Source organism: Lepidochelys kempii, chromosome 1, assembly GCF_965140265.1.
Source record: "Lepidochelys kempii isolate rLepKem1 chromosome 1, rLepKem1.hap2, whole genome shotgun sequence".
In the NCBI taxonomy this organism is placed as follows: domain Eukaryota; kingdom Metazoa; phylum Chordata; order Testudines; family Cheloniidae; genus Lepidochelys; species Lepidochelys kempii.
Window position 1 is genome coordinate 253,837,449 of NC_133256.1, and position 25,242 is coordinate 253,862,690.

The window sequence follows — 25,242 nt, forward strand, 5'->3', positions numbered from 1 at the left end:
CAGCTTGGCAGACCTCTCTACTGTCCTTTTCTGGGGTGGGATGTGGCAGGGCCACTAGGCCTCCAGTAGGGGGCCTCAGGGGCCTAGTCCACCCCGTCATAGTTTGTTTGTATTTTGGGGGTAGGTGGTGGGGAAAGAGGGGTATTTCAAAAAAGTGTTTAAGTGGTTTCCTTGACTTTTCTGGGACTGCTGGGGTTGGAGGAGACAGTATTCACCCAGCGTAAAGCAAGGCAGAATCAGGCCCAGAATAGCTACAGCAGAGGCAATGGCAGAGCCAATTTCTCCCACACAGTTCTGGCAGCCAGCTTCATTTTGTAAGGCACTGATTTGTTTCTTTTCTTTTCTTTTAGACTTCTAAAAATATGCCCGTCACTTTCATCTCTAGGATCTTTCATCTCTAGGATCTTGCACACACAGAATTACGAAAATGAGTTGACACATGCCAACTAAACTTACCCAGTCTCAACCCATGACTCAAACTGAAGGCACAAATGTGTCACACCATCACCTTCCCCAGAAAAAGCCAATGTCAACAAATGGGCTTTTCACCAGGCCCCAAAAGTCAACAATCTCAGGCTGTGTCAGGCCAACAGTGGAAGCCAGCTTCAAAGTCAAGGGCCTTGTATTGAAAATGCCTTCTCAGAAGCCCTAAGTATTCAAAATTAGGGAGGTGATTTCTCTGGCAGGGAGGACCCAGACTATATAGAGCTTTATAGATCAGTATCAGCCCCTTGAATTGCAGCTTGAAGACAACAGGAAGCTAATGTTATTTATTGATCATTTGTATCAATTTACTGCTGATGACACTGCTAAGCAAGAAGGCCATTACACCCTGCACCAGGCCTGCCTAAGGCGTGTCTATATTACAAAGTTTGGTCAACTTAAGTTATGCTGGCTTTCAGCTGATGACATTTGTAAGTCACTTGGGTGGTGCGTGCACACACACTTGGCTGTTTGCATCAGTGCTGCACATCCTCACCGCATGCAGTTGTGTCAATAGAAGATGCGGTGCACCACAGTAGGTATCCCAGTGTGCCTTGCACTGCTGTCCAGTGTAATGCCTTGTGGGACATTTTCGCAGTGCTTTGTGGGATACCAGCAATTCACCCAGGGATTTGTGGGAACTAGGAGTTAAGTTCCCACAATTTCACTTTCTCCATCCCGTACTGCTTATTCCATCCCATAATTTTCACACCTTTTTAAGGTGCAACAGGACTTTTCCAAAAGCTGCAAGCAGGGACATTCTTCCCTGACTGATGCATTCACATTAGTAAGGTTGAAATGCCAGTGGTGATGCTGGGGGACCTAGCCTACCCCATGCTCACCTGGTTCATGAAGCCGTACACTGGCCACCTCAATAGCACTGAGAAAAGTTTCAGCTGCCAGCTAAGCAGGTGCAGGATGAATCTTGAATGAGCATTTGGTCAACTCAAAGCTCACCGGTGATGTTTAATGGCTAGAGTGCCCCTTAGCAAGGCAAGCATTCCAAATGTTATTGCTGCATGTTATGTATTACACAATATGTTGTGAAATGAAGGGAGAGGCTACTGGCAAGGTGGAGGGGTGAGGTGGACCAGCTCTCTGCTGAATTTGAACAGCCAGGTACAATTAGAATTGCCAATCATGGAGCTATGCAGTACAGAGAGGCCTTTAAAGATCATTTTAACAGTCAGCCACAGTGGCGTTGTGTCATGCTTTTCGGAACTTGTGTTCCTTCACGTGTACAGACCTAGAGTGTGGGTGGTTTAGTGATTCTTGTTATTAATTTTGTAAGGCGGCATGTCTGCTTGGTGCAAACTAATAAATATACTCTGAATTTCAAAAACTAAAACTTTATTGTGCACATATACACAGGAAACAAAGTGTAAATAAACAAGTTAAAAACATTTTAGCATCACTGTCAGGTGAGCCATATTTATCACAAACAAGTAAAACAATAAACATACATGTTTACATATTAAAAACATACAACAATGTTTCATTCATGGTAAAAATAAGTAGTGCACTGAGCTTGTTGGCTGATCCTGTAGTTATCACTGGTCAGTGTAAGTATATGATTCTCCTCATTCTCCCCTGGCATGGAGGAGTAGGGTAAGGGTTCATACCATGCTGCCACCTGTTTTGCTGGGGGGTACAAAGAGCAGCCACCAGGATTTTTCCATGGAATGGAAAGGCTGATGTGTGCAGGGTCTTTGGGCATTTACCTCAATAATGTTCTGCAACATCAGTGTGTGTTGTCTGAGCACTTTCCAATTCCTGTCTCTATCCCTTTGCCTCTCCTCCAGCATCCAGTCTCTCTCTGCCTGGCCCTTCACCCAGCTCTTGGCCGTTCAGCCCCTCCAATCCGTGTTCACAGTCTGCAATCGTAGAGGACTGGAGGATCTCACTAAACATAAAACATCTGGGTCCGAGGTTCAGCAGGCAGGGAGGGTTCACCTCTCAAGGCTACCATAAAAGAGGCTGCTGTTAAAAACAGAAAGAGACATTGTTAGATTTACACTTGCAAGAGAAAGGGAAATTTCCTTACTTTATTCCCATGAAGACCTCTCATAAATAACATGAACTCTTTCTTTAGCTTTGAAGTGCCTTGTTCTGGCACCACTCTGCAGCTCAAGACATGGTGAGTTTGGACTAGCAGGTGAGAGAGGGGAAACTGTGGCACCAAAGGTTTAGACGGTGGGTGCCCCAGGGTACAAATATAGGGAAAGTGCAGTAAATGTTGCCCATATTTTCACAAGCAGTGGTGATTTTGGCTGATATTTCACTTCTGAGGATGACAGAGACACAGAGAATACAGCTGCGACTGGCGTCCCAAAGCCAACCTGGCCTGTAGCTGACAGGGTTGCAGAGTATCTCCATGAAAGTTAATTCAAATCTGTTACAGAGGAAAAAAGGGACATCCCTGTTCAGATTAACAGAGTACTCTGCATGGAAAAGCAAATGCTGCCTCTACCTCTATCTGAGCACAAGAGAGTGGTTTATTGTGGACTGTGTAATTTGGACTGCTATGCTCATCTGTTGGAAATGATTTCCTAAGGTAGTAGTTGATTGAAGTGGCAACTATGTATGCATTCCAAAGCATGAACTTTAATTGGATACCCCATGCAAGTAAAGCGAGGAATCAAAAGTTAATGCCTTTGTTCTCTAAATGTGCAGGTGGGATGAATGCCATTTGTAAGCAAGGCAGAAAGGAAGAGGTAGGGGAGGCTTTGGTCACTGAAAAGAGAAACAAACATGCTTATATGGAATAATGCATCTATAGACTAACCTGAGCTCCTTTCCCCTTCATCACTGGGCTCATCGGTGCTCGCCTGGCAGGATTGGCTTGATTCCACTAGAGTTTTGAAGAGCTCCTGGCTCACCACATGGTGTGTGTCCCCCACTTCCTCTTCTTCAGGGGTTTCCACTCCCAGCTCTCATGAAGTGTCCACAGCCACATTCAGGGTGCCGGTGGGGTTCTCACCAAGTTTGTCAAGCAGTTTGTTGTAGAAATGGCAGGTTTGCGGGATGGCCCCAGTGCTGTCGCTCTCTCTCACCTTCTGATATGCCTGCTGAAGTTCCTTGGCTTTCACCCAACATTGATGCTCATCCTTTTCATGCCTCAGGTTTCTGATGCTCTGTGTGATCAGCACGTAGACGTCTACATTGCTTTGATTGGTCCTTAACTGGACTTGCACAGCCTCTTCTCCCCATAGTCTGGGGAAACCCAGGACGTCTGCTCTGCTCCAGGCAGGAGCACATCTAGGTGTAGCTCTCTCTGTCTGTGCTGAGCCAGTATGGCCAGACACTCACTATGGCCAGCTAGTAGGTGTGAGCGCCAAGGTGGGCAACCAGGAAAAGGCATTTCAAAGACACACAAAGGTTTTTAAAGAGGGAGTAGACTTCCAGTCTCTGGGATCCCTGCCAGTGGAGTTCAAAGTTGTGATCAGAGTGGTCGTTATTGCAGGGGAAAGGGACATGATGGTACAGCTGCTGGAGGACTATTAGGGTTGAGCAAGTAATTCAGTGTCTACACTAGCACTACGCTGATGGAAGTAGGGGTTGATTTTGGCTCTGCATCATTGGGGGGCAGGGTTATTGTGTTGATGTAATGGGGTGCCTGCATTGACAGCAGACAAGCTTAGGTGTAGATGCATGCAAAAAAAAGTTGAAACAAGTCGACTCAGGTCGGCCTAACTTTGCAGTGTAGACCCAGCCTAAGCGGGCTTTAAGTGTCCCCTCATTTACAGCACACTATAATCATCAAGACAGGAAGTCACACAGGCAGCAATAACAGTGAGTAGTACGTGCAGATGAAAGACACACATGGTCTCTGATACCATCTGGAATAGCCTAGGATCCAGAGATGCCTCTAAATCATGGGTGGGTAAACTTTTTGGACTGAGGGTCACATTGGGGTTCCGAAACTGTATGGAGGGCTGGGTAGGGAAGGCTGTGCCTCCCCAAACAGACTGGCCCCCACCCCCATCCACCCCCTCCCACTTCCTGCCCCCTGACTGCCACCCTCAGAACTCCCGACCCATCCAACCCCCCCTGTTCCTTTTCCCCAGACCACCCCCTCCCGGGATCCCCCGCCCCTAACCACACCCCTGGAACACTACCCCTTATCCATCCCCCCCCACTCCCTGTCCCCTGACTGCCCCAACTCCTATCCACACCCCCGCCCCGCACATACCCCTGGGGGTACACAGAGATCTTCCAGGGGGTACATCCACTCATCTAGCTATTTGCCTAGTTTTACAACAGGCTACATAAAAATCACTAGCAAAGTCAGTACAAACTAAAATTTCATACAGACAATGACTTGTTGTAGACTGCTCTGTGTACTACACACTGAAATGTAAGTACAATATTTATATTCCAACTGATTTATTTTATAATTCTATGGAAACAATGAGAAAGTGAGCCATTTTTCAATACTAGCGTGCTGTGACACTTTTGTATTTTTAGGTCTGATTTTGTAAACAAGCAGTTTTTAAATGTGGTGAAACTTGGGGGTACACAAGACAAATCAGCCTCCTGAAAGGGGTACAGTCGTCTGGAAAGTTTGAGAGCCATTGCTCTAGAGTGGACATTGGGAAGTCCCTCTCCCCACAACCCCATACACAAACAGTGGAAATTGAAGTCCATAGTCTCTATGCCCCTCAGATCCAGAACTGTGCAGGGGAGAATCCCATCCATGAGGCCCAACCTCTTCCCCCCAGCTATATAAGCTTGGGGAAGAGAAGCCAACATAGAGGAGCAGAGACAAGCAGCTGCAGCAGGAACCTACGGACTCAGAGAGACCATCATCTGACTTTTTACAACTTTTACTCAGGATAGTCTTTCCCCTCTGCTGACTGACTGTTTGTTATCTCACCTATTTACCTCAGCCTCACTCCACCTGTCTTCCATACTCCCCTTCTTCCCATTACTCTAACCTCCTCCCTTTCATGGGCCCGCTACCTTTCCTCTCTCTTTTCTCAATTAATCCCCTTCCAACAAACCCCACCCCCCAAATTAGAAACAAAAAACAAAAACAAAAATAATACCCCCTGGCACCAACATGACATTTGCAAATCACTGCATTGTTCACGCTGCTCATATGTAATATCCCTTCCCCACAATACTTTGTCTTGTCTATTTAGATTGTAGTCTTTTTGGTGCCTTGTTCTATGTTTGTACAGTGCCTGGCACAATGGGGCATTGATTTTAGCTGGGGTCTCTAGGCGTTACCATAATACAAATAATAGTTATAAAATCATGTAATCCCTTTTATGAATCACTGTCTATATATCCGCTAGAACAGGGTATGCTGATGGTTCATACAAGTTAAGATCATGCCTGGGCCAGCCCAGTGACCTAGCAGTATTGGTTTGTACTGCTACAAAAGAGATCTAGATTTAACTGCTGCTGTTGTCTCCCATGCAGAATCTGGGACTGCTGAAGACGCCTTGTAGTTAGGGCAAGGTTGTTACTCAGAAGTAAGTTGGACAGGTTGATAAAGGAGCAATGTTGGCAGGCTCCCAAAGGAGTCCCAAAACAACTCTCTCAGGCTAGCCGAGTGGTGGCTGCAATGGGAAGGGAAGGGCTCCCATTAGAAAAACTGGAGTCTGACTTTGGAGCTCCATCATTTTTCTGACCCAGTGCTAACGTAATAAACCTGGGTTATCACCTACCACCCAGGGCTTGCTGCAAAAGTTGTAGATGGAGTAAAGGGAGTTGACACTATGGACTCCACCATACTGCAGGCCGATGATGAGGCTGCGGAAGTCCTCTCCTAGTGCCATACTGTATGCATGTTGTCGAATCAGAACAAAGTCAGGCTTAAAGGACCTAGAAGACACAATTAGAGTGATTTTTTAAAAAAATAATCAGCAAGGCTCCTTTTCTTTCCCTCTTTTGCTTCCATCCTCCCCCATTTTTGCTCTCCTTCAAATAGGTGGAATCTTCTCAGGCCACAGCATTGTATCAATTACACTACAAAGAAAAACCTAGTGATAAAAAAAAAAATTAAAATCCTACATAACCACGAGCACAAGGGCTTAGAAACTCTCCAGACAGATTTGCCAGTTTCCATTTCAGACAGGCTCACACAGGAACAATCTATAACAGAAGCCAAAGATCATAAATTCTCTGGTGGGGTGGGGAAATTCTCCCCAGTAATTCCAATAATTCTCTTTTGAAAATCTTGGCCATATTTGGTGACCCTTGTTGCAATGTGCTGCACAGATGAAGGAGGGAAAAGATTGTTTTCTAACAATGGGACTGGGTATGGAAATGAAGCCCACTGGATGGGAAGATCATGCACATATTTCCAAAGATATCTCACACATCCAGGCATCCCCACACATTTCCTTTCACTCACAGACCGCAACGCATATTGGACACAGATCGCTAGAACATCAATACCCGGGGATCATACACTGCAACATAATTAACAAATTTTCAGAGTGCCCATCCAGTGATGGGGCTCACTGCATGAGCAATCAGCTCATTATCCTAGCCAAGACTCGCCATGGGATCTTTATGATTCCAAATGTAGCAACTCTCTAACCAAACTGGAGGCCCTCCACGGTGAGGCAGTAGGAGATAGCTTAGGCATCAACCAGATGGAAATAATTCCTTTGCATACTGTATCTTAGGGCCAATTCAAAGCATTTGGAAACAGCAGTTGGAAAGGCTGCCCGAAACAGAGTTCAGCAGTTGTACTTGAATGCACTGGAGAGACTTTTCCATTGACTTCGGGGTCTATTTTACATTTAAACAAAGTTTGCATCAAGGGCATTGGAAAAACTTCCAGATTGCATTAAAGTTCTTAAGAGAAATTAGTTCTGTCCCCAGGACCCATTACCTCATTGACTTTGAACATTTTCCTTGCTATGAGACTATAATTTCAATCCTTAGGATGTATTGAACTGGAACTCTTTTGGTTTTATAGTCCCAACTTATATTTCCATCGCTCTGGCTGGGAAATCTGAATTCATAGATACTAAGGTCAGAAGGGACCATTATGATCATCTAGTCTGACCTCCTGCACACCGCAGGCCACAGAATTTCACCCATCCACTCCTGTGAAAAACCTCTTACCTATTAGAAGAGAATCCTCCAGCAAGTGACCCGTGCCCCATGCTACAGAGGAAGGCGAAAAACCTCCAGGGCCTCTTCCAATCTGCCCTGGAGGAAAATTCCTTCCCGACCCCAAATACAGCGATCAGCTAAACCCTGAGCATATGGGCAAGATTCACCAGCCAGATACTACAGAAAATTCATTCCTGGGTAACTCAGATCCCACCCCATCTAACATCCCATCACAGGCCATTAGGCCTATTTACCATGAATATTTAATTACCAAAACCATGTTATCCCGTCATACCATCTCCTCCATAAACTTATCAAGTTTAATCTTAAAGCCAGATAGATCTTTTGCCCCCACTGCTTCCCTTGGAAGGCTATTCCAAAACTTCACTCCTCTGATGGTCAGAGACCTTTGTCTAATTTCAAGTCTAAACTTCCTGGTGGCCAGTTTATATCCATTTGTTCTTGTGTCCACATTGGTACTGAGCTTAAATAATGGCGACTCTGGGTCAGATTGTGGCAAAGAGTATTGAGAATAAAACCCAGAACCGCTTATGGTTTTAAACTTTGTTTTATTTGTTGACCTTGGGCTTTTGTTATTAATCTAGACATGGCAAGAAGCATGCTCTGCCCTTGTTATGAGGCAAGAGGCAGAGGTTTTGAAACATCAGACACCGTCCCCTGTAGTATTTCTAACCCACACAGACTCTTTAATGCAGTGGGCACCAAAGGTGGCATGTTTCTCAATCAGTGAAATGTGCAATAAACATCAGGAGGGCTGTACTATTGAATGTGCAGCTGATGTATGGATCTTCCTAAGGTCAACAAAGTGAGGCAAGTGGCAACCCCATGCTGAGAAACAGTGAGAGAATACAAACCTTGGCAGTTTAACTGCTTGACTTCTGCTAACATTCCATGTAGAAAGCACCCACTGGGCAGCCAAACATCCCCAGAAAAGAAATTAACTTTCTGGATGCCAAACATTCAGGATTCAGTGACCCCGCCCCCCAGTGGGCTGTTAAACATTCTAGGGTCTAAGCAACCAGATGCTCTAGGTGCATCTTAACTTCCCTCAGGTTCAAGAAGATAGGTTGGCACAATAGCACAAAAGAATTTAAAATGACCCACCACCCAAATTCTTCCTTGCAACCAGTTTGGGAACTGGTCCTTACTGAGCTGGAATGTATTTTATGCACACTGTCCTGGAAGTAGCTTTTGTGCCCACATATGAACCTGCTATATTGACATACACACCTTTCCCCCCCCCCACCCAATGGCAAACACTCAAGGATAAGATAGAGAATAACACACTAAAAAAAACTGTTACCAGCTGAAACTCTGGGTTGAAAGACTTCAGCCTGCTTGAAGTTTAGAGAAAACTATGGACTTTTAGATACCAAGGAAGCAGGAGATCCCAGTATAATAGATGGCAGTGATACACTGGAGGGTAGGGATAGAGTCCAGAGTGACCTAGACAAATTGGAGGATTGGGCCAAAAGAAATATGATGAGGTTCAACAAGGACAAGTGCAGAGTCCTGCATTTAGGATGGAAGAATCCCATGCACTGCTACAGGCTGGGGACCGACTGGCTAAGCGGCAGTTCTGCAGAAACGTACCTGGGAATTACACAGTGGACGAGAAGCTGGATATGAGTCAACAGTGTGCCCTTGTTGCCAAGAAGGCTAATGGCACATTGGGCTGCATTAGTAGGAGTAGGAGTTGCCAGCAGATCAAGGGAAGTGATTATTCCCTTCTATTTGGCACTGGTGAGGCCAAATCTGGAGTATTGTGTACAGTTTTGGGCCCCCCACTACAGAAAGGATGTGGACAAATTGGAGAGTGTCCAGTGGAGGGCAACGAAAATGATTAGGGGGCTGGGGCACATGACTTATGAGGAGAGACTGAGGAAATTGGGGTTATTTAGTCTGCAGAAGAAAAGAGTGAGGGGGATATTTGATAGCAGCCTTCAACTACCTGAAGGGGGGGCATTCCAAAGAGGATGGAGCTCAGCTGTTCTCAGGGGTGGCAGATGACAGAACAAGGAGCAATGGTCTTAAGTTGCAGTGGGGGAGATCTAGGTTGGATATTAAAAAACACTATTTCACTAGGAGGGTGGTGAACCACTGGAATGGGTTACCTAGGGAGGTGGCAGAATCTCCATCATTAGAGCCTGGCTTGACAAAGTCCTGGCTGGGATGATTTAGTTGGTGTTGGTCCTGCTTTGAGCAGGGGATTGGACTAGATGACCTCCTGAGGTCGCTTCCAACCCGAATATTCTATGATTCTATGATAATGCAGAGTAAATGATGGAGACCTGCTATCTAAACTATATATGTTGTATGAGAAGAGGATTGGTTTCATTGGTCAGAACCCCTCCACTGAAAAAACACTGGGAGAGGGAATAGGGTGCCAATAACCATAGACAATAGTATGATTCTGCCCTACCACTGCCCCGGGCTATGGATCTCTCACAAGCCTCAGCTGAGAAGTGGATCTCTCTTTGGAGATGTGGGGCAATAGCCAGGTCCCAAAGTATCTTGAACAATAAGAAACAAGAGGAATGAGTGCAGGTTCTGCAACCACTAAGGAATAAAGAAGCAAGTGTGATCAAGAGAAGTCTTCCAGGCATCTATAAAGGAGAAACTGAGCCTAGTGGGAAAATGGGGGGCCGAAGGGTAGAAACTGCAAGAAGAGAGATCAAAAGGAAAACAAAGGGCATCATCCTTCGGGAAGCTGGTAAGCCAGCAACTTATAAGGGCGATGATATGAATAGCAAGCAGCTGTGTACCTGGGAAGTAAGAGGCTTGGTTCCCATACAGAAGAGGATTACTCTCAATGATGTCCATTTAGTGTTCTTAGGAGAGTAGATTACTTTTGAAACAATTATTCATTCAGAGGGATAAACCATGTTCTAATACAATGAGCCCTTGAATTTTTAAATGGCTAACAGTATTATAGTTTCCTTTCCCAGCTCCACTTATCCACACAACAAGCAACAAGAATGACAACCTAAACAGAAAGTTGACACGACATCTAAAAGAGAAATGGTTGAGAGTAGACTCCCTTTTCAAATGACATTAAAAATAATTGGGCCAGGAAGGTTCTGTAGCATCTATGCATTGAAGTCCCAAGTACCCTCGTCTGATGGGGCTAGAAGTGTGGAGATGGTATGCGTACTCAGTTCTTGACCAACCCCCTCAACCCAGGTTTCGGAATAGCACTGATGGGCCTTGTTTGCGTAGAACCACATCTAGGCCTCCTTGGCCAAAACAAAGGTTGCCCGAAAGCAGATAGGCAGAGGAAGAAGCTGTCTTGGAAATATAGTGGAAAGTAAAATGCTACGGATAAAGCTGAATGTGAAAATCCAGAACAGCAGCTCAGAATATACCAGCAATAACTTGTAGCTGTGCCTTGTACGCTTCGCGCAGGTGCCCTAGCTTTCCTAGGCAGAAGTAGGGTTCCTGAATGCACACACCCTCCTCCCTACTGTGGCCAGATGGCTGCAGCTTTTGGCAGAAGAGAGAGCCCTTCCTCATCCCAGCTTCCCCAAAAGCCCTTTCCCATACTCAGCAGAATCTAAAGATGCAAGTCCAATTCTCATTTACACTATATACCTCTTTGCCAGTGTAAAAGAGCTTTCAAATGGGGGTAGCTGTAAACTAGAATGGAATGCAGGACCATAGTGTAAATGAGAATCAGACCTTTTGCCATTTAAACACTCCCACAAAAATTTCATGTTCAGGTTGAACTGATTTGCAATATTATATTTTAAAACATATTTTTGGTTTATTCTTCTCTAATGCTGACCCTGGAATGGGCATGCATGGCTTTGTCATCTCTAGGCTTGGACTGTGGTAATATTCTCTACTTAGGGTTATCTCGAACCTCCAGAAGCTCCAAACAGTGCAGCGTATAGCTGGCCACCTCCTGAGAGGCACAATTCACCACAAGCACATTGCAGCTCTCTCCTAGTCTGATGTAACTTCCCACTTGTGCCAGATGCTATTCAAAGTGAGTGGCTGCCTCTCACCCTAGGGCTCATCATGGCCGTTCAGACTGGCTGGAAGGCTCTTGCTGTCGGTTTCAATAGCTGAGCACCCCAAAAGTGGAAGCAGTGGCTCACAGTTGAAAGTCTCCTACCTTTGGAAGCTGGAAGCGTCTCAACTATGAGGCCACCATGCAAGACATTTATTTTGGTTCATATTTGAGTGACTGCTTTTTGTTTTGCGCCAATGTGTTTCAGTTCTTTTTTCTAAATGGTAAAACTAATTTTAGCAATGGACCCAACTCAGAGACATGGATCCAAACACCCACGGCTTTTGGGAAAATTAAGATCTGAATCCAGATCCTAACTTCTTGGCTCATGCTTAACTATACCTAAATTTATGTTTCAATATTTACAATTGCACAACTTAGCTGTCTTGGCAACAGGTGTGAGAGAAAGTAATAAATAAGCATTTGAAGGACAAATCAAGGGAATTTTTTTGCTGCTGTTCTCACAGTTAAACACTCCAGGAGCAGCAACAATGGCTCTGACAGTGGAGAACACTCTAAGAAGCAGCAGAGAATCAGAACTGAAAAGATCAGTAACATTTCACTGTAGTGGTTAGGTTCTCCAGCCATTGTGGACTGGAACACAGCAAATGACACTAGCAAATCCTGCTGGAAGGTGTAATTTCCTATTTCCTAGTTCTGATTATAGACTTGACTCTAGCTTGTTTCCTGGTCCTTCAGTTGTTCATGGAGAACTCCAAAGAGCTTTGTGAGCATTGGAAAAATAAAATTCAGGAGTATGTTATGCTGCCAAAACACCATTTAAAATCCCTTCCCCCTCCCTTCAAAAAGTCACCCACAGACAGTGAAAAATTACATCTACTTCCACAAATAAGGTCTGTTTGACCTAGCACTTTACTTCTGCATCATTAGATTTCTTTTGTGACTGTGAGGGAATCACACAGGAGGGCAGCTGGCCATCTCTTCTATTCATTTCAGCACTCACCATCTAATCACACAAAGAACAGAAGGTTGCATTACGGTGACATGTTTTTTCCTTTGCATGATGATGAGCTTACGGAGTTCTTTGACCATTCTATAGGAGGAGGGCTGTCTCTCTTTCAGTCTTACAGGGCACTCTGTTTCCCATGTTCACACAAGAAGGCATCTTGGATACCAAAGACTGAATTAAAGTATCTTAAGTTTTCTGAGTGGCCAACCTGTTTTACCTAAATTCTCTTACAAAGCCTCTCTTATCTTTTCAGTACTCAAAGAAAGGGAAGGAAAGTGTATAATTAAGCAATAACGTACAAAAGGCTATGTGTTGTCAGGGGATTAATGGAGTCTTCAGGCAAAGTTCTGAGGCACAAGGCCAAAACTGGAGTGACTTCAGCTACCTAACGGTGCAATAATCCCCCAAAGTATGCACTACCTCAGGTGTGCCTGAGATAATATAAAATGGCATTTATGAAATATGATCAAATCCTGTCTGTGCATTACCTGGGTGTTAGTGATATAGTTATGACATCACTGACAACCAATTACAAAGCTTGGCTATTTTTGGTTTTACATCCATTATTATATATTTCACAATGTTAGAATTACTGTATGTTCCCACATTTCTCATTATATTAATTTAAATAGCATCGTAAAATAGGAGATCTTCCATTTCAACAAAACCCTCACGTCTTAATTTTCTACAGAAAGGAGAAATCCTTCTTCCCTTACTCATGCAAAGAATCCCACTGAACTCAATGGGACTACTCATGTGAGTAATGTGACTGGGACTTGATCTTTGGAAAGCATTATTTGACAGGTTTCAGAGTAGCAGTTGTGTTAGTCTGAATTCGCAAAAAGAAAAGGAGGACTTGTGGCACCTTAGAGACTAACAAATTTATTTGAGTATAAGCTTTCGTGAGCTACAGCTTACTTCATCGGATGCATTTCTTTGCATTATTTGACAGTGTAAAGAAGGGGAGTAGCTATTTTAACTAGACAGTTGGGGATTCTTTTGGCACAGAGAAATCCACAGGTGGCAGGAGGGGTCCAGTGGCCAAGAGAAGGGGATTATGGTAAGAGCACTGGGAGCCACTGCAGCCACCACAACTTAGAGCAGCCTCAAGGTTTGCTCTAAGTTGCTTCTTCAGAATGGACTTACATCTATTGGCCCAAGGACCAGGAAGTTGTAAAGCTGGGTTACATGCTCCTCAAGCCATACAAGAACAGTCTCCAAAATCCATCCCCATATTTTTACTTGTAAACTGAATAAATTTGTCATGAAACTCAGTGATGAACAATAAACAGAGAACCTCACATAGCCCTTTTTGCAAGCACATTTCAGAACAGAACCACACTTTAGGAAAAGTGGTAGAGATCAAAAAGTTACCAACAAAGAGATTGAAGATTTTAACAGTCCCTGTTACAACAATGGCAGAAGCCAATGGGGTTGTATATGTGTAGGCTTGGCACAATTAAATTTTTATTATTTTATCATTTCAACTGATAATATCGAAGTTCATTTTCAAGCATTTTTTTACGTTTAGCCATTTAAATTTTCAGAGTTGCACAAAAATTATGGGTTTTAAGCTTCTAAATGTTCACAGCCGTGGGAAATTATGAGAGGGTGTCAGACAATTATTTAATGGCAGACATTGAGATTCAAAATGTTAAAGCTTTATAACTAGGGCCCTACCAAATTCACAGCTGTGAAAAACACGTCCCAGACCGTGAAATCTGGTCTTTTGTGTAATTTTACCCTATTCTATACATATTTTAGGATTTTGTGGGGGAGACCAGCATTTCTCAAACTTGGGGACCTGAACCAAAAGGGAGTTGCACAGAGGATGGAAGGCTATCATAGGGGAGTCACAGTATTGCCACCCTTGCTTCTGTGCTGGGTGGCCAGAGAGCGGTCGATGCTGTCAGGACGCCCAGCTCTGAATGCAGCACCCCACCAGCAGCAGTGCTGAAGTAAGGGTGGCAATGCCATACCAAGCCACCCTTACTCATGTGCTGCTGCCTTCAGACCTGGGCAGCCGGAGAGTGTCGGCTGCTGGCCGAGGGCCCAGCTCTGAAGGCAGCAGCTCAGAGGTAAGGGTGGCAATACCACACCATGCCATCCTTCTGTGCTGCTGCTGGCAGCAACATTACCTTGAGAGCGGCAGCTGCTGACTGAGAGCCCAGCTCTGAAGGCAGCACCTCCGCCAGCAGCAGTGCTGAAGTAAGGGTGGCAATACTGTGACCTCCCTACAGTAACCTTGCAACCTCCCCTAGAACTCCATTTTGGGTCAGAACTCCTAGAGCTACAACACTGTGACATTTCAGATTTAAATATCTGAAATCATGAAATTTATGATTTTTAAAAGCCTATGACTATGAAATTCACCAAAATGGATCGTGAATTTGGTAGGGCCCTATTTATAACCATTACAAGCACAAATTGTCAACAACACATGTCCAAATACACAAAGTAAATATCCTTAAACAAACTCTAATGAGTTCTTAAGCAGCATTTTTCTTACTTTACCTATCTGTAGGTTTTGGTCATCATTGATGGAAATATTTTTTCTTGCTTTGTGTGTGTACAGTGAAATCAATGTTTAGTGACATTTACTGATCAAAATCTACTCTTTCCACAACTATACCTGTAGAACAAAGCAGACTTTGCCCCATCATTTCCAACATTCAATTTTCCTCTGAAACATCACTTAATAAAAACCCATGAAGAAAAGAGATGAATAGAAGCAAAAAAGTGACCAAACTTAAATACTTTAACTAGCTTTTTCATTCAGTTTACGATTTAGCTAATGAATGATAACTCAGACCTTGGCCTCAAATTTCTTAGCAGAAGGAATACGTGTAAATGTGAAAGGGCCAGGGAGGGGTTTTAATCTCTAAATTGTTCCCCACCCTTGTCTGGTAACAGTGACTTCTGCTTTCTGGCAGCTGCCTCCACTCCAAATGTTTTCCCAATAGCTGTCAGCATCCCACTCACACGTCAGCTGGATGCCAGCTGCTGGAGAGGTGAAGAGGGACATTATTCATCCGGGATATAACTAAACCCCGATGAGAGAAACAGTCCCTCCAAGCAGCTGTTTAACAGCAGCAACTGGAATGGATGCAACCAAAGAAAACCCTAACCTCCCCATTCTGCTTCTGCTAAAAAAAAAGGGGGTGGGTGGGGTGGGGACGATGGTGGAAGAATAAGGCAATCACCTCTCTTGTGGGACTAGTTACTAGGGTTTATAAAAAGTGTGTTGCACATGCTAGATTGTTAAATATGTAAGTACAGGCTGCTAAATTCTACCCTGATTTACACCTTATTCTAACCCACTGACTTCCCTGGGTTGCTGAGTGCTTAGGTGAGGGTAGCAGTTTGCTGGGGAGAGAGGGCGGGTTGTTTTTTCTTTAAATACATATTTAAAAAGTTACATTCTCTTTGAAATATACCAGCATGACATCTATTTAAAATAGTCAGCCAAATTTATTTAATTTGAAATACATTTATTCTGTACACTTTGTGTTAAATATATGGCACATATTGTACTGTTATAATACAGTACATTGTGTAGATCATGGAAAAACTATACGCTACATATATTATTTTTCCGTCTGGCTTTTGGGAGACTACATTCTCCAGATCAGTTTCTTCATCCTCCTAAACTTTCCTTCCTTTGCAGGGATTCCCAGTTTGGCTTTAAAAAAGACAGGACATTTTCCTAAAACGTGTGTGGAATTTAGCCAAATGATGAAGAGGCACCAACTAGGGTTCTTCTGTGAAACAAGATTTCTGGAAGATGTCAGAGGTGAACACTGAGTTTCCTATTAGAGAACCTCTTGGATCGACATATACCTACTAGCTCTCTCAAACTACTTTCATGTATCCTTTGCAGAACAATGGCAGAAAGAACCCACCCCCTAGCAGTGAGCAGTCTCTGGGCGACAAAAAATACTGATTGCCTAGCAGTGAGCAGCTAATGTGTGGCAAGAAAATATCGTCATAGGACAGGAAACTAAACACCTCTTGCAGAGGACAGCCTCTGTGTGGTAGACTATCCCCTTTGTTGCGTGGGTGGGGCCCTATGTGACAGGAAAACATCCACTTGAGACAGGTGGTCATCCACATGTGGAATTAAAGCATTCACATCCCAGAGCTGGCAACCCTTGTACAGCAGGAATATACTTGCCTCTTGGAGCAAGCAGATGCTGAACAGCAGGAAAAGGCCTGCCCCCAGCATGGTGAGTTGTACGTGGAAGTGGCAGTTTCCTATCCGTGAGATCATATCATAGATCATAGTGCAAAAGCATGTCATGGAGAAACAGATTTTTAGGGCACAATGGATTTAGGATTGTGATGCAACAGGCTCCAGCTCTGTCACTAGAACACATGCAAATACTAAATCAGCCAGAATCAACAGAACGGTCACAATTAAGTAAAGAGACGAATGGGCTTGTATTGAAGAAACAGAACAATCATTGGCCTCTCCACAGTTGTGATTGACAGGGTCATTTCAGCCAGCTAGCAGAGTGAAGCATGCACATTGTTAGACAAAACGGCTGAATTGCAAGCAAAATCTGTAGTACTAACCCCTCTCCCTGCAAGAGACCTGTGCTCACCCCGTAGGATTTCCTTCCCAACAGCCAGTTTTTTCAGCATGGCTGGTTCCACTTCTCTTCACTTTCAGTCTCTCTGTTTGCCAGTGGCCAATTCTGTCTCATTTTGATCCAGTGGAACTAACCCACTCCTTTTCTCAAGCATGATCTGTTTGTATCAATCTATTTAGGTACCTATGACTCTCCTCACTGCAGTACCTAAACCTCTTACAGTTAGTCATTTATTATTTGTAAGATGGCAGTGCCTCAGGGGGCCCAACTCACAGACCAAGACACTATTGTGGAGGGCACCATACAAACACACAAAGAGATGGGCCTTATCCTGGATGTTCATATCACTAGCTGGCGGCAGAAGAACTAGAGTGCCAAAAAGATGCCTCTACCTGAAGGAGCCAACTAGAGAGGCAGAAAGAGGGGAGAAATCCGACATATATTTAATCCATATCTTTAAAAATCTGAAACACTCCCACAGAAGCTGCTTTTCCCTGTGAAAGAAAACACTCCTAGATTTCAGTGTACCTCTGCTTCCCCCCCCCCACATCTGCCAGAGGCAAAAACTGCAGGCTCACTAGGCCTGGGTGGCAAACACAGCCCTGAATTTTATCTAATGCAGAGAGAGAGGGCAGGCTTGGGAGTTTTAAGCATCAAGTTAGAAATATACAGTAGGCTCCCTGGGCCTGATTCTCATTTCCACGGAGGCCCTTTCATCCTGTGCTGGCAGCGTAAAGGGACTCAAAGTGGGTGTAACCCTAACAGTTTACGATCTCTTTAGGCTGCCAGAGTGCAGTGTACAGGGGCCTTAGTGGAAATAAAAATCAGGCCCATTAGGTCTAATCCCAACAGGGGTGACTCAGCCCTTCATCCTTCTGAGACAGACAAATTAAGTCCCAGGCAGTTTACTGTGTGTGGGTCTTTCAGACATCACTTTAATAACTGCGGTCCTGGGCATGGATATTGCAGCTATGAGCTGGTACGCTCCAGCCAGAGGTGGCTGCATTTCACTGGGGAAGCAATGCCTGTTTCCAAGGTGGTTAGTGATCTTTTGGAATGAAAGGTCCTCTATAGCTATGAAGCCGCTCATCAAATTGCACAATATTATTTATTTAACATTTAACTGGGAAAGTTTTGGTGCTGCATATCATCACAGGACTGATGCTGCAATTGTTATGCAGGCAGGGCAGGTGCACTGCAGAATCTCCCCACACTGCTCTGACAAGGCATTATGCTAATATCCCACATCACATCCACTTGTTCTGTTGCTGGTCCTACTGAACAGAGGCATCCGGAGTGTTGCAATAAGTATGGTACTTGGGTAATGTGGGAAAGAGTTCATTAGAGACTACATAAGCCATAATATGGTTATTCTCTTTCTTTCTGAATTTTTGGAGACGTGTGCAAGGAAGAGCTCTCAGAGTGAATGTTATATGGAGAAACAGAGGTACAGAGAAATTAAAGCAAACATTTTCAAATGTCGGTAACTCAATAGTTAGGCATCTGAATCCATATTCAGGCTGCTAGATAAGTGACCAGATTTTTAGAGGTACTGAGAATCCTGTAGGCATGTCTCCATTGCATCTGGGAGCAAGCCACCCAGCCCAGATCCACAGACTTGTGTTATCAGGGCTCAGAAATACCTGTGTGGACATGGAGGCTCGGGCTGGAATTCAGGCTCTGAAGCCTGGGGAGAGGGTGAGGGATGTGGGCTCAAGAGCCCGAGCTGCAACATCCAAGCAATGTCTGCATACCTATTTCTAGAGCACTAGTGGGAGTATGTGGACCGGGCCTGTGAGGCTCACTCCCAGATGTAGTGCAGACATGCCCCTAGTCCTCATTGAACTGCCTGTCATTTGTGGGAGCCCCGTGTCTCTAAAAATCAGGCCACCTTACTTCAGCTGCCCAAGTTTAACATTCTTAGCTGAAGTGACTTACCCAAGATGTCACAAGCTAGTGGCAGAATCCAAAACGGCATGAAGGTCCACTTACTGCCACCCCCCACTCTCCCCAATTGACAACTCTGCGTACAAAATTATGTATTTAATTTTGTCTGAGGGAAGGGATAGGGATAGAGCTTTAAGTAATATTGTACCTTCCCGTTAAACAGGGCTTCTTTTTCAGAAAAGAGCGCCACAATTATTTACTTGTGCAGTTCTAATCAATTGGCATAGGGACGAATAGACTGTCCTAAATTGTAGGCCCCAAAAACAATAAAAAAGGGGTTTGAGTTAAGCATGCAATAGACCCTATCTATTCCATATGAATGACTGGGAGACCCATTGCAAATAACTGAATTTAACTAACTAGGGAAGAATTCAATTAACACAATTTAAAATGTGAAGATAATATACCAGAAAATGTTTTGTTTATTAATACGAAGTGTAGGTTATTTTTATTTATTCATAATCTACTAGTACATACATGACAGTGCATTGACTGTTTTAAATTAGTAATTCAAACCCTTACTGCAGCACTCCGTTACCATTCCTTTGAAGAGGAGCATGGAGCGGCCATTGCTTTTTTGGGGGTGGGGGATCCTAAATGTGCATATTAGTGAGGTACCATTGCTTCCTATGTCCCGTTAGGGGGATTTCCAGGCATTCAGGACATTAAAAATTTAGCACTAGCACTATATCTTGCCAGCTTGGAGTGTTCTGACTGCTTCTGTAAAGCCTGGTTAATAATTAACTTAGATTTAGTGAGGTGTGAGGGGAAAAAAAGTAGTGAACAAAATATGACCTCCAGAACTATTCATCCATGGGATAATTTCACATTACCTGTGATATTATCAGGACTGTCCTGACATTAGGGGCTTTGTCTTATACATGCAACTATACTTCCTCCCATCCCCTCCCCCAAAAAAGAAAAGGAGTACTTGTGGCACCTTTTCTTTTTGCGAATATAGACTAACACGGCTGTTACTCTGATCCCCCCAAAAAGTGTCCCAATTGTTCACATTTGCTATCTGGTCACCCTACCTGAGACTTAAATGGTTCATCTGTACCACGCCCCCAAACAATCCCCTTGCCCAGGAAAAAATAATCTCTTGCTTTGTTTTTGTTCAATCAACATTTTCTCCACTCTGTGGCCTTGAACTTGTAACTCTTTTCAGGTTCTCTGGGCCGCCTCAGACCTTCCATTCCTTGAGTGAACATAAGCAATTGCTTAAGCAGAAGCTTGCTGTACTGTGGTTTGGGTATTTTAGAAGTAGAAATTACTCATGTTTCTTCTGAGGAATTCTCTGCTCCTCAGTGTTTGCAGAGAGCATTAACTTAGAACCTCCCTAATTTATTCCCACAATATTACAGATCTGTCAATCCTTCCCATCTTCTTTAGGGGTTTACTCTGGCTGTGAGTAGAATAACTCAACCACAATGAGTATCAAATTATCTTCATTAGGGAGCTGTGTGTATACATACATGAGGATTGTGCCTGGGTGAGACTGTCTGTGGCATGGGTGGATTTATGGGTATATAACATATGTGCTCTTGTGGCTTGGAGAAACATGTGCACGAGGGAGGAGAAGGTGAGTTGCACGTGCACAAGAGACAAGTTGCATGTGTGTCAGGAAACTGAAGTATGTGCATGCCTGTGTCTGTGTCCATGGCTGTGCAGTATGTGTGCACACACACAATTGGCACGTATATATATTTTCATGTTTATGAGCAGTATAAATTATGAGGTTATTATGGGAGTGCCTAAAGACCAACCAAGAACAGGGCCCCATTGTGCTAGACACTGTATAATCACAGATAGGAGACATGACAGACAAAAAGGTAAGGGAATGGAGCATAACACACATGCAAAGTGAACAGTGTGATGGTGGCAAGTCTTATGTTAGTGCCACAATACTATTGATTTTAATTTTTTGGGCAGGTTGTCATGAGTAGGGTATTAGCTAAATGGAAAGACAAAGGGAGGGATTGGTGTGAGGAGGACAAGACAGAGGGGAAGAGCGTGGGGAGGAAGATAGGAGAGGCAGGTTTGGAGTGAATGAGTGAAGTGTGACAGATGTATGCGTCATCCGGAAAAATAACACCGAACATTGTCCAATGTTTTCTCCTCTTCTCTTAGCTTGACTTTTGGTAGGCATGAGGGTTGGAGAGCATCTATGGGATAAGACAAAGAATGAGAGTTCCCAGTGATACACAGTATGATAAACCTAGTGATTTCCTACAAATCTGTTCTCCAGCCCCACACAGAAGAATTTGAATAGTGTGGGAATTCTCTTCTGACCAAGGCTGGAGGGAGGGAAGAGTCTTTCCACAAGACGTATGAGTGTTCTCCTTTCTTAGCTTCCCAAAGTGAGAGAGAATTTCTTTTTCATTCTCTGTGTCTTCTAACCTGCTCCAAGGGTGGTAATATAAGACAGCTGTTCTATGGTCCCAAGTGAGCTAAGCAGGGGGCCATACCAGCACATATGGTGAACAAATGCTGCATGTGTGCACTAGTATGTCAAAGCTGAGATACGTCCAAATAGATATAACACATGACCAGATCCACATATGCAAGGCACCCATACAGATTCCCACCCACCCACCCACCAAGTCACCCCCACCATACAAATATCCACATCTACAAGCACACAAGGACAAACACAAAGACGCGTACACACCACTGCCACAGCCAGATACACACATACTCTTTCTCATATATAAACACCCATCCAGAAAGACACCCAATAATACAGACAACTCACTCACCCCAAACAAAAGACACCCCGTTTTTCGGACACAAAGTTTTATTGCCAGTAACAGTTTAATAAATGAAGGAAAGTTTTGATAGACCCATGAATAACTTCAAGGGCATGGGAAGAGAAAAGAAAATGGGATCAATACAGGTGATCTTCTTGGAGAGCATTCCAGTTTTGTGTGTGAGTGAACAAAGGAGTAGACTGGCACTGACCACCAGCTGATGGATGCACCAGTGGTTTGGATTCACATAGCATGGAAGGGGGGGACGTAGGAGACAATTTCTTGGTGCAAGTGCTAGAGGAGCCAACTGGGGGGGAGCTTTTCTTGACCTGCTGCTCACAAACCAGGAAGAATTAGTAGGGGAAGCAAAAGTGGATGGGAATCTGGGAGGCAGTGACCATGAGTTGGTTGAGTTCAGGATCCTGACACAGGGAAGAAAGGTAAGCAGCAGGATACGGACCCTGGACTTCAGGAAAGCAGACTTCGACTCCCTCAGGGAATGGATGGGTAGGATCCCCTGGGGGACTAACATGAAGGGGAAAGGAGTCCAGGAGAGCTGGCTGTATTTCAAGGAATCCCTGTTGAGGTTACAGGGACAAACCATCCCGATGTGTTGAAAGAATAGTAAATATGGCAGGCGACCAGCTTGGCTTAACGGTGAAATCCTAGCAGATCTTAAACATAAAAAAGAAGCTTACAAGAAGTGGAAGGTTGGACATATGACCAGGGAAGAGTATAAAAATATTGCTCGGGCATGTAGGAATGAAATCAGGAGGGCCAAATCGCACCTGGAGCTGCAGCTAGCGAGAGATGTCAAGAGTAACAAGAAGGGTTTCTTCAGGTATGTTGGCAACAAGAAGAAAGCCAAGGAAAGTGTGGGCCCCTAAATGAATGAGGGAGGCAACCTAGTGACAGAGGATGTGGAAAAAGCTAATGTACTCAATGCTTTTTTTGCCTCTGTCTTCACTAACAAGGTCAGCTCCCAGACTGCTGCGCTGGGCATCACAACATGGGGAATAGATGGCCAGCCCTCTGTGGAGAAAGAGGTGGTTAGGCACTATTTAGAAAAGCTGGACATGCACAAGTCCATGGGGCCGGACGAGTTGCATCCGAGAGTGCTAAAGGAATTGGTGGCTGTGATTGCAGAGCCATTGGCCATTATCTTTGAAAACTCGTGGCGAACGGGGGAAGTCCCGGATGACTGGAAAAAGGCTAATGTAGTGCCAATCTTTAAAAAAGGGAAGAAGGAGGATCCTGGGAACTACAGGCCAGTCAGCCTCACCTCAGTCCCCGGAAAAATCATGGAGCAGGTCCTCAAAGAATCAATCCTGAGGCACTTACATGAGAGGAAAGTGATCAGGAACAGTCAGCATGGACTCACCAAGGGAAGGTCATGCCTGACTAATCTAATCGCCTTCTATGATGAGATTACTGGTTCTGTGGATGAAGGGAAAGCAGTGGATGTGTTGTTTCTTGACTTTAGCAAAGCTTTTGACATGGTCTCCCACAGTATTTTTGTCAGCAAGTTAAAGAAGTATGGGCTGGATGAATGCACTATAAGGTGGGTAGAAAGTTGGCTAGATTGTCGGGCTCAACGGGTTGTGATCAATGGCTCTATGTCTAGTTGGCAGCCGGTGTCAAGTGGAGTGCCCCAGCGGTCGGTCCTGGGGCCGGTTTTGTTCAATATCTTCATAAATGATCTGGAAGATGGTGTGGATTGCACTCTCAGCAAATTTGCGGATGATACTAAACTGGGAGGAGTGGTAGATATGCTGGAGGGCAGGGATAGGATACAGAGGGACCCAGACAAATTGGAGGATTGTGCCAAAAGAAATCTGATGAGGTTCAATAAGGATAAGTGCAGGGTCCTGCAGTTAGGACGGAAGAACGCAATGCACTGCTACAGACTAGGGACCGAATGGCTAGGCAGCAGTTCTGCGGAAAAGGACCTAGGGGTGACAGTGGACGAGAAGCTGGATATGATTCAGCAGTGTGCCCTTGTTGCCAAGAAGGCCAATGGCATTTTGGGATGTATAAGTAGGGGCATAGCGAGCAGATCGAGGGACGTGATCATTCCCCTCTATTCGACATTGGTGAGGCCTCATCTGGAGTACTGTGTCCAGTTTTGGGCTCCACACTACAAGAAGGATGTGGATAAATTGGAGAGAGTCCAGCGAAGGGCAACAAAAATTATTAGGGATCTGGAACACATGACTTATGAGGAGAGGCTGAGGGAACTGAGATTGTTTAGTCTGCAGAAGAGAAGAATGAGGGGGGATTTGATAGCTGCTTTCAACTACCTGAGAGGTGGTTCCAGAGAGGATGGTTCTAGACTATTCTCAGTGGTAGAAGAGGACAGGACAAGGAGTAATGGTCTCAAGTTGCAGTGGGGGAGGTTTAGGTTGGATATTAGGAAAAACTTTTTCACTAGGAGGGTGGTGAAACACTGGAATGCGTTACCTAGGGAGGTGGTAGAATCTCCTTCCTTAGAAGTTTTTAAGGTCAGGCTTGACAAAGCCCTGGCTGGGATGATTTAATTGGGGATTGGTCCTGCTTTTAGCAGGGGGTTGGACTAGATGACCTCCTGAGGTCCCTTCCAACCCTGATATTCTATGATTCTATGGAAATAATTTGTGTATTGGGAGGCAAAAATTAGTGGGACAAGTGAACACAATGGCTGTCATAGATCTGAATTTTAAATATTTAACACAGACTCACGAAATCTTACATGGAAAAATCATTGGAAATTTGCATAGATACAAGCATGGTCACAATCACTGAAAAATGGCTGGAGAACTATAAACAAAGCTCAACAGAGGTGTATCAAGTTTGTGGGATATGTCTAGCGGGCTGTCCCAGTGATCATCAGTGTGAGATCTGATCGATTTTAACATCCATATTAATGCTGTAGAAGAATACGGTAGAGAGCATCTACTTAAGATACGGTATTTGGGTCTGTCATACAACTCATTGAGCAACTTACAGTGGTTATAAAAATGGGTAGGGAAGAAGACAATTAAATTTCCAACCTGAACAAATGTAAGGGTAAAGAAAACAAAATAAAATTTGAAAAATGGTAATGACAGAACAAACTATGAAGTGAACTCGGGGAAAAACGTGATTTGGGGGCAGCATATACAATGTCATTCACATCATGAAACAAAGAGGTGATCATTGCTCTATATATGACTTAGGTCAGATTTCAGCTAACATACCATATTGATATTCTGGGCACCTCAGTACCAGAAAGAAGTGGACTAATGCTGTCTAACTCATGAAATGGATAGATGGCCAGGATGAATAGAGAGCAACACTACGGGATGTGCCTTTGCCTGCAGAGAGAGCAACACTACGGGATGTGCCTTTGCCTGCAGTAGACTGTGGTTGATG

At 44.3% G+C, this 25,242-nt stretch overlaps 1 protein-coding gene across 3 annotated transcripts in view; it reads right to left on the reverse strand.

The window, feature by feature from the left end:
* SYN3 (synapsin III) overlaps positions 1-25,242 on the reverse strand; it is a 279,822-nt gene that overhangs the window by 189,384 nt on the left and 65,196 nt on the right. For 2 of the 3 annotated variants that reach the window (XM_073324725.1, XM_073324735.1), the window contains exon 5: positions 6,159-6,315. The exons of the other annotated variant lie outside the window; for it this stretch is intronic. In XM_073324725.1, the coding sequence (XP_073180826.1) occupies positions 6,159-6,315 (157 nt within the window). The remainder of the gene's footprint in view (positions 1-6,158; positions 6,316-25,242) is intronic. 3 annotated transcript variants of the gene reach the window in all.